This window comes from Pteropus medius, unplaced genomic scaffold (genome assembly GCF_902729225.1).
Source record: "Pteropus medius unplaced genomic scaffold, Ma_sr-lr_union100, whole genome shotgun sequence".
Lineage (NCBI taxonomy): Eukaryota > Metazoa > Chordata > Mammalia > Chiroptera > Pteropodidae > Pteropus > Pteropus medius.
The window spans coordinates 42,326,435-42,343,445 of NW_024340849.1; the positions used below are offsets into that span (position 1 = coordinate 42,326,435).

Consider the following 17,011-nt stretch of genomic DNA (forward strand, 5'->3'; position numbering starts at 1 on the left):
TAGAAACACACTTACGAGGACTTGTTTCCTTTGGTCCTTTCTTGTATTAATTCACCCTTGGGGTTCACGGTGAATATTCTACAGTCTGGAACTCCAACTTGTGTATAAGCATAGACATCCTGGAGAAGAAAATACGAAGCAAAGGTGATTACAAGGAGAATAAATTAGGAGCTGCTTCTCCAGTCCCTTGTGAGCTAGAACTGCACAAACAGCAGACTGTCTATGGAAAACATGCAGAGCTGGGCACCGTACAGCATTCCACTGAAATTGAGCTTTAGACAAACCCAAACTAAGAGTGAAGCCAAACCCAGAGGGCACTTGGGGAGTCAGGAAACACGGTCACCAAGGAGACACCAGGGACCGTGGAGCAGGAGGGGCCCCATTGCCTGCCAGAGGCCAGGAAGCAGCTCCTTCTGCATGCCTAGGATCTGAGGGACCCTCTGAAGGGAGGCAGGTCCGGGAAGCATTAATGAAGGGTGAGCACTCATGCCATGGTTCTAGGGAGGATCTGAAGACAAAGCTTAGAACCAAGTAGAACGTGAGTGAGAACTGTCTGAGGAAACAGAACTGAAACCGCAAAGAGAAAGTGCCCTTCATTATTCACCGAGTACTTAGAAATCTGGAACAGATGAAGTGAAAACTGATTTAAAGAACAGTCATTTGCCTATAAAATTCATTTGAGAATTATGGCATGGCTATACCTAAAAGCACATTTCTCAGAATGCGCAGCCCACAGGAGACACTTACATTTGGACGGTTTCCAAAGGCAGCATAGAAGGGCTGCTTAGATGGTGCAAACAGATTCCTGATGTCATTGAGACACTCAATTTTGAATTTCTCTGGTTTCTTTTCTATCACTTCCCTAGGGAAAAAAAATTCAAATACACTCACCAAATTAAAAAATGGTAGTCTTCCCTGGTGTGTGGTCCTGGAAAGACTTAGTGCTCACAACCATCCAACTTTTTTAATCCGTTGTAACTGTTATTTCTCTTTCTCCTTCTCTGCCTAACAAAATCTCATGACTAACAAAATCTGATGGGGTTGGAGAAAGAGAAAACCACTCCTTGAACTTGACTTTCTGAGCCTGACAAAGACCAGGTGAGTTGTCTCACCTGAATGCTATTGGGGAGCCATAGAACTCAGACACAGAAGTTCTTAAACAGGTACAAACCCTTCCAACGAGCCTGACATATAGTCCTCACATACAGTCCATTCAGGCCTCAGCCTCTGCTTCCCATTCACTCAGAATGGCTGCACGCTGGGAAAGTACCTGTGGAAGGCGGAGAACAAGCTGCTAGGGGACAACATCAGAGGGCCCCGGGGCAAGATTGTGCCCTTGTCATTGACCCAGTGCAGGTAGCCACGGGTCATGTCAGCCATGCCGATGGCACGGGCAGAGCAGTACAGAAACTTGTAGCCGTTCCTGAAAGAGAATATGTCCTGTTTAGCCCATTGTGCTTTGGCTAAAGGTGAAAAAGAGCATTTTCCTTTTAAAAGACCCAAATAAAGATCCCCTCATTTACAGTTATAATAAAATTCCTGAATTTAACAGTAAATTAGGATTATAAAGATTTCACTTTTCCATGGAAAACACCATGGGGAAAAACGGAGGTTATGTGCAACTAGGAATTATGTGAAATTTACAAGTATCAATGTGTCTTCAGCATCTAGTCCATAGAACAGACAAAAAACCTTGGACTATTTTTAAATAATCTGCTATAAAGAAAAGATACAAAGGATCTTATTTATACAGATAATTTAGAGAATGCAAAGCATTCTGCAAGCCAAGGAGCAAAATTATACCTAGGTAACTGACATAATTTTCATATTAGAGCATTTTCAACTAATGCTTAAGACACTGTAATTTTTCAAATCAATTTAATTTGTATGTATTAGGGTCCCACAAAGGACATGGCACTCTTTTCTCTGGTGCACTGCATATTAGCAGGTGGGACGGGAGACCTACTCATTGATGGAGTGGTAGAGCTTTGCGATACCCTGATGAGTCCAGTCTTTACCCAACTGTGGAAGAATCTGTCCCAAAGCATCAGACCTAAAAGGGTAGAAATAAAAAATGGTATTAGGAACCAAGCATATAAAGCCAAGTGTTTTCCTTTTTAGTTGTATACCAGCTGCCACAAAATAATGTGTGCAGGAAGGGCGGCAGTGGGAGGGCAGAACAATCTACGAAAGTGATTTCGTCATGGCCTGTGCAACAGTGAACAGTCGCCTGCAAACACACCCACTGAAGAACTTCTCAAAGTAGAATCAGACATGAGAGCCAGCTGTTCATTTTCAGAGACAGTTTATAATTATGCATTCTTTTTCTCCTCCTTAATCTTAACAGCTTTCTAGATTTTTTTTTTAAATGCTAAAATTTAGAGACCAAATAACTAAATCTTTACAAAGTTATTTTTGACACTACACTTGTATGATTCCACCCATCTCTCTCTATCTGTAAATTGACCCTATGTGGACTGCACTCAGGATGTCTCAGTGCATTTGGTTTAAAATACACTACTGACAATGGCTGAGGGCCAGATGCCTGTTGAGGGAACCTCCCTTGCCCACCACCCCACTGCACACTGACCTACACCTCCCTCCCTGCCACCCACCACTGGCTCCTGCTTACTTGGTTATTGTCCCGTCAATGTCAGAAATGACGATCTTGTCATTCCAGTTCCATAGGTAAATGGTCCCTGCACAGCGGCAGGTACCTTGATACTGGGTTGTAATACTAAACACGACATCATTTGGGCCATCTTGGAGCTTCAGTTTTGCCTTTTATAAAAAGAATAAAATTGCAAAGCAGAATTTTAAAAATTAGGTACATCCCTTTGATGAGATTACATACAACAATTAAAATTCTCATTTTCCAATATGTAGTCACTCAGATTGCTTAAGAAATATTAAGTGAAAAAGGATCCTAATTTTTAAAATAGATAAATGTACATATATGTGTATGAATACACAAAGAAAAGAAATACATTAACATGCTAACTGGAACAAAAAGACAAGAAAATTATGGAATAAAGTCTAAATGCTTACAAAACAGGATGGTGTCTATCACATTACCACACACCTGGCCCAGTGCTATGCAAACAGCTCACTCTCAATGAGCTGGGCTGAGGGAGCCATTGTCTGAATGATGCTTGTGATTCCAAGAGATTTTTCTGATCTCCCAAACACAAAACCTCTCTGCTTCTCCCTCATACCTAGGACTGTCCTGGGGTACACCGAGACCATTTCACAGTGAAAATAGGTGAAAAGTCAGGGAGTGGAAGGAGGAAGTTGTGTCTAAATAAGAAAACAATATTTTTCTATTGTTGTGGCTCTCAAGAGACAGTAGGTGGCCCAGTGATGGGCTAACTGTGTAAGATTCATCTGGGAAACAGGTTAAATATACAGATTCCTCAGCTCACTCCCAGGGACTGAGACGAGAGGTCTCAGGTGGCGGAGGAAGCTGTGTCCCAGGTTCCCCAGGTGATTCCGGTGGTTCCTGGGGGTGGGGTGCTGTTCTACTGTATGTGAAGATTTACACAACTACACACCACGTTAGACAGAAGAGGAAGCAGGTCAACTTAAACAGTTACTAAGATAATCGGGCTACATCCACACAGATCACACACTACTCACGATCTGGTCTGAGGAAAGGCGAAGAGATTTCTTATATGAGGTTGTGCTGCTGTGGCTCGGGGGCTCCATGTGGACAGCGTCCACTTTGATTGATTCTTCGAGCTCCTGTGACCCCTCGTCACTGGATGAGTCATCCTCAATTGGCCTATTGAACATCAACCCAGTTATGAAGAGGCAGTAGGCTGTTTTATTAATGCGAGTTTTTCATTTAGGCTCAAGAGAAGGAAGAGTTGCTCCCTCTGCTGCTCTCCCACATCCAGCTTTCATGCCTGAATATTCATTTCATGAAGTAATAAGGCCACCTTCCTCCTCCCTCTCATGACTGGCCAGCTTTTACTTTCTGGCTGTGACTGGGCATTTTCTACTGTGACCCATGAATACGTGCTACTAGATCTACTTGTGAAAGAGGATACGTATGTTTCAAAAGGTATAAATTAAATGCTTATGCTGATTTAAAAAACTAACATGAAAGATTTTCTATACCCCTTTTATTTATTTTTAAATTTTTATTTAAAATTTTAAAAAGTTAGACATTTACACAATCCATGAAGTGATTCCCCCCATTACTCTAGCATCTATCTGACACTATACACAACCATTACAATAATACTGAATATTTATTTATTATAAATCAATAATATTTATCTTTAATTAAAAAAATATGGAAGAAAAACTTTTATAATTTAGTACCTTTAATGGATGTCTCTCCTGCCTTTTTAAAATGTTATTTTCTATTAGTTTCAGGTGCACAGCACAATGGCTAGACGCTTATATAATTTATGAAGTGATCCCCCCAATTATTCTAGTACCCACCTAACACTATACATAACCATTACAATATTACTGACTATATTCCCTATGCTGTACTCCATAGCAAGGGAAACAAAAGAGAAAAAATAAACAAATAGGACTGCATTAAACTAAAAAGTTTTTGCACAGCAAAGGAAACCATCAACAAAATGAAAAGACAACCTACTGAATGGGAAAAAATATCTGACTATGATACTTCTGATAAGGGGTTAATATCTAAAATTTATAAAGAATTCATACAATTCAACACCAAAAACACATAATCCAACTAAAAAATGAGCAGAAGACCTGAACAGGCATTTCTCCAAAGAGTACCTATGGATGGCCAACAGACATATGAAATGATGCTCAAAGTCTACGCCCCTTTTAAAAGAGGGTAAAGAGCAAGGAAAATAGTCTCAGACTACTAGGAGTTAGGGAATGGAAGGAGAAAGAATCTGAATAGGGAAAGTGCACAGATGGCAGAAACAAGAATGGGGTATATTGCGGCACTGCCTCTCAGAGCCAGCACGCTACTTCTTTCGAGAAATGAAATAGGCCCACAGCAATCTTTGAGAGTCTCTTTTATATCTCCCCTTTGTGCCTGACAGGAAGCCAGAGAGCAGGAACACTGGGACAGTCCATCTTAGGACTCCTCAAGATTCCCCTTTTCCAAAGGCCTACACTTCACAGGCATCTGATTCTATGGCTCCAGGATGGGAGTGAGGTATTTAGAAGGCAGTGATGAGTATATTTATACCTCTAAGCGAATAATATTTTTATCATCTGCTAGCTGAGTGGCACAAAAAAGCCACTTATTCATGTGTGTCCATAGGAGAAAGATATTTCTAAGAATTAAACAAAATTGTCAAACTCAAGTTGAATGCAATGACCAAAGCAGGGGTGGCCCAACTGCTGTGAGCCTAGAGGAAGGACAGGGTGCCCCCACCTGCCACTGGCTGGCTCCTTTGCACTTGATGGTAGGTCACAGGTCGGTGGCACCTCAGATTTCCCTTCTTTGGCCTCTGGCAGCTAAAAGGCAAGATAATAATGGCAAAGTGCAATTTTTTCCCGTACTGACAAAAATTCATCAGCTGCCCTCTCCAGGAATAAGCAAAACTGCTTTCTGAACCCACAGTTTAAAAATGCTCAAGAAAACAGACTGTTTCTAGTTTAAGCCAAAGGACAGAAACCTGATAGAAGTCATATGCTGCTATACGAAAGCTGTCACTACAAAGTCAGAAGTAAAAATTTTAAAGAGCACTATTTCAAGTCACAAAATAAAACACAACTGGTCCACTCATTAGGTTCATGGCAGGGACAATGAGACTACAGAACAGAAGTGACTGATGCCTCTTCCTCCTGTGTAGGACTGTAATAAGCTCTTGTTCTATCTGGAAGGTAATGCAGTGAAATGGAAAGAGCACAGGTGTTGAAGGTGGAGTCAAGGTCAAACCCTAGCTCCATCTTCACCAGTTATGGTACTCTAGTCAAGGCATTCCACCTCTTTGTCCCCCAGTTTCTTTACCTGTATGATGGGAACTCAAACTATCTATACTACTGGGTGAAAAGTAACATGCATAAAGCATCTAGCATAGTACCTGCACGTAGTAACTGTTCAAAAATGGCAACTGTTGTTATTGTAAAAGAGCATTATATAGCTCTAAAGGACTTTTTTTGTGCTTGACAGTTTTTTTGAATAAATGAGATTCACTTCTTTTTAGCTCAAGGAAAGGACCCTCCAGGTTGGTTACCTGTTTGGTCATGCTTTCTCTCTTACGCCAAAACCACCAGCGACCGGATTTCTTTGGCATCTTATCTTTGACCCAGGACTCAACTGTGGCCTGGAAACAATCAACTTGGGTTAGTCTAGCAATCTGTTGGTCACAAAGCACCTGACTAATACTTTCTACCACTAGCCTGCAAGACGGTGCCTTATCATGGAGTACAAGCAACGATCACCACACTTCCAAGACTCCTCTAGAGTTTTTAACACCTACAGGAGATGGAAAGTGTCCTCTTTCGTGGCAGTATGGCTTTGTAGCAGATCTGCGGTATGAGACCAAATGGTCCGACTATGGAGGAGCAGCCCCCTCTAAGGGGGCTGGCAGTTGGGCTGCTCTCATATCTGTACCCTTAAAAAATATGGCTCCCCTGAGTTATGAGGACCAACTATACTGATGATGTCTTCATGCAGGGAAGATTTAAAGCAAACCTTCAGGTTTATTAGCCACAATTTGATCTAATCACACTGATGTCATGCTTCTGGGGGGCCACATCACTCTCTTCTTGCTGCTTCTTTCCATGTTAATGAGAGGAATTTTTTTTATTCTATATGCAATTAGTAAAATCTCTCAACTTTTATATACAACAGCAAATTGGTATAATATCTAGTAAAAATGACAAAGATGTGGCCGTTGAGCTGATTTCCTAGATTTTGGGCATGCGATCATTTGAGTGGGCACACAGAAAAGAACTTTTATAACATTAAATAAAATTTAAAGAGTACCTAATTTAGAAATACGCATATATGGATTTTTCTAATTACTCTATGCTGTATATACTTTTGAAAAGACAAAAAATGGCAGATCATCTCACCTTAGGCAAACTCTTCTGGAATACTTGCAAGCTAAGAATCATGGGAGCAGCCAAAGCCCAATTATAGTAACTGTAAGAAATAACAATTGTAAAAAACCATTGCACAGAGAGGGAGGGAGAGAGAAAAGATGGTAGGAAGGGAGAGAGGAAGAAAAAAAGAAGGAAAGAAGCGGGAGGGAGGCAGGGAGAAAGGTGGGGGAGGAAGATGTGTAGAAATTCCTTATTCTTTTTAGTAAAAAGATGATCAGCTAAATTTTTTCTTATATGAATAATCTTTGCTTCAAGCCAAACTTCTCTGAACAGAGAAGCAGTAAAATCTACAAAACAGAATCACATTTTAATGCTTCATTTAGAAATGAAGTTGAGGTTTCACTATTACTTCTAAGTCTTTGCCTATTAGCTCATTTATATGAAATGACATATTTCATAGCAAGAAAAACTGGAATAGTTAAAAAGGGCACTTGGAAAAAAACCTGCAAGAGTATTTAACAATTACAAAAGCAACAGTATTTACCGGTTATATATCCGTATTACAAGGTTAGGATTGTCTATAAGTCCAGGGTTCTCTGCAAATTCATGATAAGTAATGATATGCTCCATGAATTTTTCTGCAATGTAAAATAATAATGATCAATTTGGTTAGAGTTTAAATTCCCAATATCACAATACTCTCTGCATTAAAGGGATTATAGGATAAAATAAAATGTCCTTTTTAATTTTTTTTTTTTATATCTATTAAAAACACAATGTTAAGACACTTTTCTTTCCCCAGGACAAGAAAATCCACTTTCTAACCTTCCCCTTCTCCATTTCCACCACTCTTTCCCTAGTTAAAGAAGAAAGAAAAGAAAGGAAAAGAAAGCAAACAAGGCAGCCTAAGAAAAGAAGAGGAAGAGAGAGAGAGAGAGAGAGAGAGAGAGACACAGAGAGAGAGAAAACACTCAAAACCAGGACAAAGAGATATGCCAGAGACTTTTAGGAAAGGAAATTACAGATGTGGCCAGAGAGAAAGAGGAACACACACACACGCATGCACATGCTCTATAACTAACAAAAACTGTAAGTTTCATTTTTATCAAAAGGAGAAACTCTTTACTGGCAGGCAACTGCATAACAGGAATATTCATGGGGGTCTTACAGCTTTAAGTGCATGCTGCATTAGAAAAAAACAAAACATTTTACAACTGCTTGGAGAAAAAAAACAAACATACACCAAAATTTGGCTTAGGGTCTATCAAAAAGTAAATCTTAAGTTCTTGCCAAATGAATGAGAATTTTGCATGAATTTTTATACCCTAGTCCTAAACACTCTACAAGCTAAAAAGAAAATTTTCACTGAGATTGTTCCTCCTGTTAATTTGTATATTATTTACTTTTACTTCCCATTTCTGCCTCCTCCAATAACAAACTCTACACATAAGTTTCCAATACTTTTTTTAAAGTGTAAATTTTATAATTTATATAACTTGTAAATTTTCCACTCCTCATCTCCTATATATTTTTTAAGTGAAGCCTTATGAAGATTATAATAAGAATGTGACCTATTTGATTTTGTCCCTGGAAGGAACCACTGGCCATAATACACTCTTAATTTCTTGCAAAAAATAAAACAAATAGAATTAAGAGATGAGGAAGAAAGAGGCATAATGAACACCCTGTGACCCCAAGAAGAAAATTATTAGGAAAAAAAAATTGTAAGACTCAGGGCACCCAGGCTGTCACATGCGAGCCTTCAGTTGCTCTGAGGGTGAGAGAAGACAAAAGATGATGCTAGTCATAAAAATAAATCTTTCCTTAGAGGAAAAGCAACCAAAGGCCACCAGCCAAGTTGAGAAAATATTAAGAAGAGTTTAGTTTACAAAGGAAGGTAAAACCAAAAATGCTGGAGAACTTGGGACAGATGCATACACAGATACTCAATCCACATTGGAGGCCTCTAAACTACATCTGCTAAGCTACTTCCTTTCTCCTGGGCCAGCTCTCAACACCGAGACAGAAAGTAATTCCTTCTACTTTTTGCCAAAAAGACCATTTACTCAGTGAACAATCAATTTTCACAACTTCAAGCCCTACGTTCCTATCTAAGGTTCACTGTTTTCCAGGAGGGCAGCTGGGCCCCAGTCCCAGATATTTCAACAACTTCACAGAAGAAAAAATGACATAGTTTGAGCTGATCCTGGCTGCTCAGCAAACGAGGCAGCCTAAGACCTCTCAACCTCTTATTGTGAAGTGACAGCCTTCAAGGCACACTCCCTCGCCCAAGCTATTTATATGTAATGTCACCCAATATGAGATATCTTAAGCAAGGGGCTATGGGTCTTTCATTAAAGGGAGACACCTGTTAACTGCACAATATCACTAAAGGATTTAATACTCCGAAATGGCTAAACAGCAGGTTTTCAATCAAGTGATGACCAGGCTGCTTTCTCAAGTGAAGGTAGGGCAAGACTGCTAAGTGTACCTTTAGAAATTTCTCCGTTCTCACTGAGGCCCCCACAAAGGGAGAGGGTGACATCGGGCAAGTCCATGGCAGAATCCGAGAGGCACTCAGTGCCGCTATCAGCAGCTGCACTTCCCACAGACTGTGGGGACTGGGAGCCAGAGAGTGTATCAGACTCAGGCCACTGCCTGGAAGTAGGGTCCAATTCGCTGTGGGCAGGGGACAGGGAAAGAAGAATTTGCTTTATTACAACTTCCTGTATTCCCAGCTTACTAAATGGTTCTCTGATGGCTCAAACCAAATAACATATCCTCTTTATAAAGCAGTAGATTAATCTACGATCAGTCTCTTCTTAGGTAGCATTAGAATCACATAAATGATAGTAAAAAATAACCTATTAGCACTAATGAGGAATTAACTGTGAATATAGTAAATATGTCATGAAAATCACTATTAAGTTATTCACAATAACACAAACATTTCAACTATAGCCTTTCTGGTTTTAATTAAAGGAGTGAAAGAGTTATAAGCAGTTATTTATATTTCCATGAAGAAAATGACAGGGTAATTAAGAAAAATCTGATGTCTGGAAACTTTATCCTAACTTCCTAGAAAAAGCTGTGGTACTATATACATCCTGTAGAAAATTACTATAGTCCAAGGCTGTATTATTTTTAAAAACAAGACTTTTCTAAATTTATCTGTTACTCCAGAAAACAAAGAAATTAAGCCAGAAAATATTCTCAGAAAATATTCTCAATACAAACAGAAATGTATTGAGAAATAAACTAGAAATAAACTGTTTTTTCATTAGAATGAGGGCCTCAAATAAATAGGCTATTCAATGTTTTCATTTTTTTAAATGAGGCACAGAAGCCAGGTTTTAGATGGTGATGCTAAGGGAATCTTTTTTGCAATGGAGCATTAAATTTGAGAGAAAAAGAATAAGAAAATGGCATCTTAAGTTTCTTAGTCATGAATATTTATTGCTCTACACCCTTTGAATGGATGTCACACTGAAATATTGTTTTAGAATTTTCCAATTCTTTTATTTAGAAAGCCAATATATTTAATGTATGCAATTAATATATGCAATCCAGTGTACTTATATGATCTTTAGGAAAAAAAATCTCACATTTGAGCAATAGGTGGCAGCAGAATACAGATATGTCATTAACTAGAAAGCGGTTTGAAAAGCTATTGTTTTGCACTCAAACAGAAGATTCAGATTTTTGGGAATGTTCTCTCTTAATAGCAATGCACAGCCATATCACAATACTGAGATTTACTCAGGTTCTCTTCACTGGAAATGGTAAAAAAAAAAAGCCACAGCCAATGTAAGGCAGCAAAGCCTGCTGTTAGGCTGGGGTTGAGGGGAAGACTGACTCCTTGGGTAAAACACAGACAAACCCCTCATTTTTCCTGGGCACACAGCTAAGTCCCAGTACAGTCAGGTGTGGCCACATGACCAGATGACTGAGTTGATGTGAACAGATGGGGTGTGCTGTGCCCTTCCCAAGAGTGGCCCCTGATAACTCTCCCATGTGACCCCCTCTCCTGTTCCTGTTGAGGATCTAAAGGGATGGTGAAACCTCCAGGTAGAAGGAGCCTGTGCTCCTGAATCCCTGTGTGCAAGGCCTACCAAACACCAGCACTTGAACAATTCGGGTTTGAACTGTGCAGGTCCACTTAACAATGATCCTAAGCAGTCGAATTATAATAGAGCACAGTAAGGTCCCATTCATTATTCACTTGCCCCATTTTTTAAAAGGAAAATAAAGAAATCTATCTTAGGAATTCCGATGTAAGTAAATGATTAAGGACTGGAAAATCTGAAAGAAAGTGATAATTCTAAGACAGTTCACATTTTAACTTACTTATTGGAAAAAAACTGAGCAACGGAGGAGTTCCAGTTCTCTCACCTTAAAAATCCAACTATTACTTCAAATGAAGTAAATATTCAAGACAAATTTAGAGAACTATTAGGAAGTTTTAAGGACCTTCCAAAAATATCTAAAAAATTTAAATACTTTCATATCAATCCCATCTATTTTAAATAAAAATGAAATACGTTTTCCAATAATTTATTTAAAAGTGTTTAATTATGTGTGTTTATGGTTCGGTTATATTCAAATCATTTCCATGGGGAAATGTTTTTGGTAATCACAGAATGTATTTATAATGGAATTTCCCTAGGAATGAAAATGAAGTTGGGAAAACAGTATATCATATCTGAGGTTTTAGAGTTATTTAAAGGGGAATATCATGAGGGAGAGGGAGGGGAAGTGACAAGAGGTGAGAGCTCTGGGGAATGTGGGGTGCACAGGCCAGGTGGAATGGTGGCTCCCCAAAGCCACGCTTGAGTTCAGAAAAAGCTTGGGAGCTCAGACTCACTGAGGGAATGAAGGTATTCTTTGTAAAATGTTTTTGAATAATGACAGATTACTTTTAAGACACATAATAAATAAATATTAACAAATTTTCCCAAGCATGCTGAGTTTGCATTAATGACTGTAATCAGTGCTAATCTGAAGTCATGTCCATTTGTATACCCTTATGTAGGTTTAACTAGTGTACCTCTTCTCATCACATCAAAAATTTCTTCATAAAAAGGCAAATTATTAGTTTCAAATCACTACTGTCGAAACAACATATGAACCATTTCTGAATTTTCCAAATCTGAAGCAATCATCTAACTTAAAGGACACTATCTTCTCACTCCTTTCTCTCTGACAAAATGTTTTGCTCTAGAAATAGCTAGAATATCTCAGAGCTGTTCACCCTTTAATATACAAGGAATACACTACCTTTTAGGGAAATAAAGAGCTGCAACTTCAGGTTCTAGAGCCTTTAAGTCGTCTAGGTAAATATCATCAGGTCCCTGGTGCTGGCTTCTCTTATGGACACCTGTTTATATATATATATAAAAAAAAATGCCTCAGAGATAAGAACTTAATTACCATTCTTCATTTACAACTCTGCAAGGAAACACATGATTTGAACTGGGCTTTATTTTTTAAAATGTCAGATAACCTTTTTACTTGTGTTGGTTTTCAACCATCCATGCCAAAGGAAGTGAAAATGAGTGTTACATGAGGTATATGACAGTTGCTCAATAAACATACACTAATTTACTCATTCATTTGCTGTTACATGAATATTCCTAGCTCCTAAATAATTTATAATTGATAATTTAAAAATATTTATAGTACAAATAAGCACGACTAGACTTGATGAAATCACCAGCACTAAGAAGCCCTTATTCTAAAACCATAAGGGAAAGGTTGTTGGGGAATAGGATATTCGCATAACGCCAAAGTATTACCTTCTCATTGCAAAAGGACAAAAATCCTTTACAATGGATAAAACTGGCAGACCATATTTTAAATAAGTGATCACATTTAGCATCACTAATAGTGATATGGTCTGCCAGTTTTATCCATTGTAAAAATCCTTTACAAAGGATAAAGTATGGTCTGCCAGTTTTATCCATTGTAAAGGATTTTTACAAATCCTTTACAATGGATAAAACTGGCAGACCATACTGGCAGACCATACTTTAAATAAGTGATCACATTTAGCATCACTAATAGAGACATTATGAGATACAATATAAAGTATTCAATATATCCCATAATCTTCAATTAAAAAATAAAAAATCTAATTATTTAATTAGATCTAATTAATCTAATTAAGCCTCTAGATCTGTACTGCCCACTACAGTAGTCACCAGCCATATGTGACTAGTAACTTGAACTGTCCTAGTCTGATATGAGGTATGTAAAAATGTGTAAAACACACACCAGATTTCCAAGACTTACAATAATAATGTAAAATTGCAATAATTTTTATACTGAATTACATGTTAAAATTATAACAGTTTGGATTGACTGGCTTAAGTAGAATGTATTACTAAATTTCATTTGTTTATTTTTACTTTTTTAATATTAGAAAATTTAAAATTATATACATGGCCCACATTACACTTCTACTGGACAGAGCTAACTTCCAGTTGAAGGAAATATGGGGATGTTACCTTGAAAAAAAAATCCGATTCATCTAGAATGTAAGAAAGTATACCAGACAATTGGCTGAGCTCTCAAAAGGTCAATATCATGGGCGTGGAGGGGGAAAGAGGTGTAGCAATGTGTATGTTTATGCATGAAGAAGTGTGTGGGGCGGGGAGGGGCAGGGAGGCTGTTCTAAATAAAAGCTTAAACATAAAACCAAATGCAACATGTGAACTTTAACGAGATCTTAGTTTGGAGAAAAAAAACAACAACAAAAAACAGCTAAAAAGCTATTCTCGGTACATTTAGGGAAATACAAATATCAGTTCCTCAACTTGACAATGGCAGTATGGCTATACAGAAAATATTCTTATTCTTAGAAAGTATATCTTAAAGGAGAAATGTCATAAACAAATATAAAGGTAGCCATCACATATTTGAAACACTGGAACAATTTACTATGTAAATTTAGAGTACCTAATGCCGTAAATTAAACAAATGATTACCTTTTTTCTTTGATGGCGAATCTACTTTAGCTGCTGGTTTTGAGTCTGAGGGAGCCTCCACTAACGATGGGTTAGGAAGGTAGTCTGTATCTAACATAGATGAAATGTGAGGCGGCTCAAAGGGAGGCTCGAGAAGATCTGCAGCAGAAGTTGCATCGCTCATCTGCTTACACAAGGCTCTGGGTTTTGGTTTCACTATGGTGCAGACCATTTCTCCCATGGCAGCATCCTTCTCAACTTCACTTATGAGGTTGTCCTCACTGGGAATTACCCGAAAATGGGTATTTTCTGATGGTGTAATCGTAGCAGTCCTAGGATGATGGTCAGATCTCTCTCTTTTGTTGATCTAAAAAAGTTGAATTGTTTAAAAATTAAACCACTTTCAAAGGTGTTTATATAATCTATTTCTTAAGCTGGATGCAGGTAAATGTGATCATTTAAAACAAACATTCAGTAAATACATCATTTGGTATGTGTGAACTACTTCATATTAAAAGTGGGAAAAATAACTGCATTTTGTTCAATATCATTTGTATAGATATCTATATATCTATAGATATAGCTATATATGTAAAATTGCTCTCTCTCTCTCTATACATATAATTGCTCTACTATGAAGAGTTCAACATCGAAGAATGAGGAAATGCAACAATTTTTAGATACTAAGAAGGATAATATTCATTTTGAGGGAGAAAACTTGAATGCTACATGAAAATTTAGCCCTGCTTGGACTACTTCCAAGCTTTGTTAAAACAACGTAAGATGCTGAATTATAATGTTGTACACCTGAAACTTTTGTGTTATAATCCAACGAATGTTACTTCCATTAAAAGAAAAAAAAAAAAAATAAAAGTGGGCAGTCAAGTATCAATGCAATCACAAATATGAGCAAAGTGTGTATTTTTAAAAAACTAGAAGGTCTAAACATATTCTCTGCCAAGAAATAGAGACAGATTAATACCATATGATTTCACTTATATGTGGAATCTATAAAGGAAAACAAACGAACAAACAAAATGAAACAGAAACAAACTCATAGTTACAGAGAACAAAGTGATGGTTGCCAGAGGGGAGGAGGTTGGGAGATCAGGTGGAAAAGAGGAAGGGAATTAAGAAGTACACACTGCCAGTTATAAAATCATGGGGATGTAATACAGCATAGGGACTAGAGTCAATAATATTGTATGACAGATGGGCACTACACTTATTGTGGTGATCACTTTGTAAGGTATATAAATGTTGAATTGCTATGTTGTACACCTGAAACTAATATAATATTGCACATTAACTATAATTTAAATTAAGAAAATAAAAAAATATAAAGCAAAGTTAGGTTTATTCACATACACAAAATAAAATAAAAGCAGTCTCTCAATAAACAAATATGAAGTGCAGCTTTCCAAGTCTTTCTTCTTTCATTATGAGTTGGCAAAAATGCTTTCACAATCAATTTCCTATTTAAAATTTCAGTGTGGAAATTTCAGTTTCTTTTAGGTACCTTCAAATTTTTCCTTACTAAAATGTTAATTAACAACCAATAATATTATTTACTAAATAGAAATACACAAAATAATGCTAGATTCCATCAGCTGTAAACACAGGGCAAACATGAAAAATGTTTACTTTGAATTTACTTATGTGACCACATGAGGTCACTGTCATCATTTATGTTCATATTAGCTCACACAGAATATCCTTTACTCATGGATGAGAGACAAACTCTGTAGGCAAGTAAACTCTAGTACCTTGGTGGACTCTGGAAACCCGCCCCACGTCCACTCCATGTGGGATTCGGATCTGAGCAGGCTCTCGGCGGGTTTTACCTCCAGCTCTGAATCACTCTTAGGACACGCTGCTGGGGAATAGGGACTGCAAACATAGTTCAAAGAAATGTGATGACTTTACAGTTAGGAACTTCAGTCTTCCTGAGCTCGACAGATTAAAAGAAATATAAATTTGAATATATATTGACTTTATCTTGCAGACATACTCTATTAATGGGAACGTCGATTATTCCTCTTGAGTTTAATAATAAAAACAATACCAACTAGTATTTATTGTGGACTTGCTAGGTCCTCTATGAACACTTTATATGCATTATCTCAATTGATTCTTACAAGAAATCAATAAGAAAGGTAATTTTACAGGAGAGGAAAAATTAACATAATACATGAGAGAAGCTGGATTTGAACACAGAACAAAGTTTGACTGCATGTTTCTTCACAATGTTATCCACAGTTATAGTTAACTAAAAGATTAAAACCAAAGCATTACAGAGGACCAAATTCTATACAAATTATACAGACATACAGTGACCAACATAGTAAAAGTAAGATTAAGTTTAGAAACAAAATAATTATTGAGAGAAAAGGTCCATATTCATGTTAAAAGTACATATTCAGTACCTATACTATATGAGAGAAATGAGAAATATCATTAGAGTCCAATAACAGAAAAGCTCTTTAATATACTTCAAGAAATTGAGAAATCTCAAAAATACTTACTTGTCCAAAGGGGACCAGTCTCCGTCAGATAAGGGGTAGTGATCTCCGGAGTGGAAGAGCAGAGGCTCCTTATATTCTTCTTCCTTTAAGGAAGCATTTGAAGATCCTCTGTGAAGGGCAGGGAAGAAAGGGACAGGAACGACACTTAATGTCAGCTTAAAAATATTCCCCAAATCTACTAACACATTGTCTAAATGATACAAATGAAGGTGGCCAAATAATTAATAACTAACCTTTTTAAAAGGAAAACATGACAGGGAGGGATTCACTGATGTCACCCTCATACCCTACTACAATCACTATTTAAATATGGGATAAAGAGAGGAGGAAAGAATGTGATTAAAAATTACTTTTTACATCCCTTAGAAGTAATTGATTCAAAGGTGGGATGAAAACTAAGGCTTTATGTATATTTCATTAACTCCTTACAAATCTGAGGTAGTAATATCGTATGTTCAGTTATTAGGTAATTAAGGATCTAGAGAAGTTTAGTAACTTGCCCAAAGTAAAAAAGCTAGTAAGTCTCTG

At 37.5% G+C, this 17,011-nt stretch overlaps 1 protein-coding gene across 5 annotated transcripts in view; it reads right to left on the bottom strand.

Moving 5' to 3' along the window:
- The window catches only part of LPIN2 (lipin 2), a 76,795-nt gene that overhangs the window by 3,392 nt on the left and 56,392 nt on the right, over positions 1-17,011 (bottom strand). For 4 of the 5 annotated variants that reach the window (XM_039845231.1, XM_039845241.1, XM_039845236.1 and 1 more), the window contains 15 exons: positions 16,484-16,591; positions 15,725-15,848; positions 13,980-14,325; positions 12,271-12,370; positions 9,485-9,672; positions 7,538-7,631; positions 7,024-7,093; positions 6,180-6,269; positions 5,375-5,457; positions 3,637-3,784; positions 2,633-2,781; positions 1,967-2,053; positions 1,271-1,423; positions 748-862; positions 16-119 (listed from right to left, as the gene is read on the bottom strand). In XM_039845231.1, the coding sequence (XP_039701165.1) occupies positions 16-119; positions 748-862; positions 1,271-1,423; positions 1,967-2,053; positions 2,633-2,781; positions 3,637-3,784; positions 5,375-5,457; positions 6,180-6,269; positions 7,024-7,093; positions 7,538-7,631; positions 9,485-9,672; positions 12,271-12,370; positions 13,980-14,325; positions 15,725-15,848; positions 16,484-16,591 (1,959 nt within the window). The remainder of the gene's footprint in view (positions 1-15; positions 120-747; positions 863-1,270; positions 1,424-1,966; positions 2,054-2,632; positions 2,782-3,636; positions 3,785-5,374; positions 5,458-6,179; positions 6,270-7,023; positions 7,094-7,537; positions 7,632-9,484; positions 9,673-12,270; positions 12,371-13,979; positions 14,326-15,724; positions 15,849-16,483; positions 16,592-17,011) is intronic. The other variant, XM_039845219.1, reaches the window with a different exon arrangement.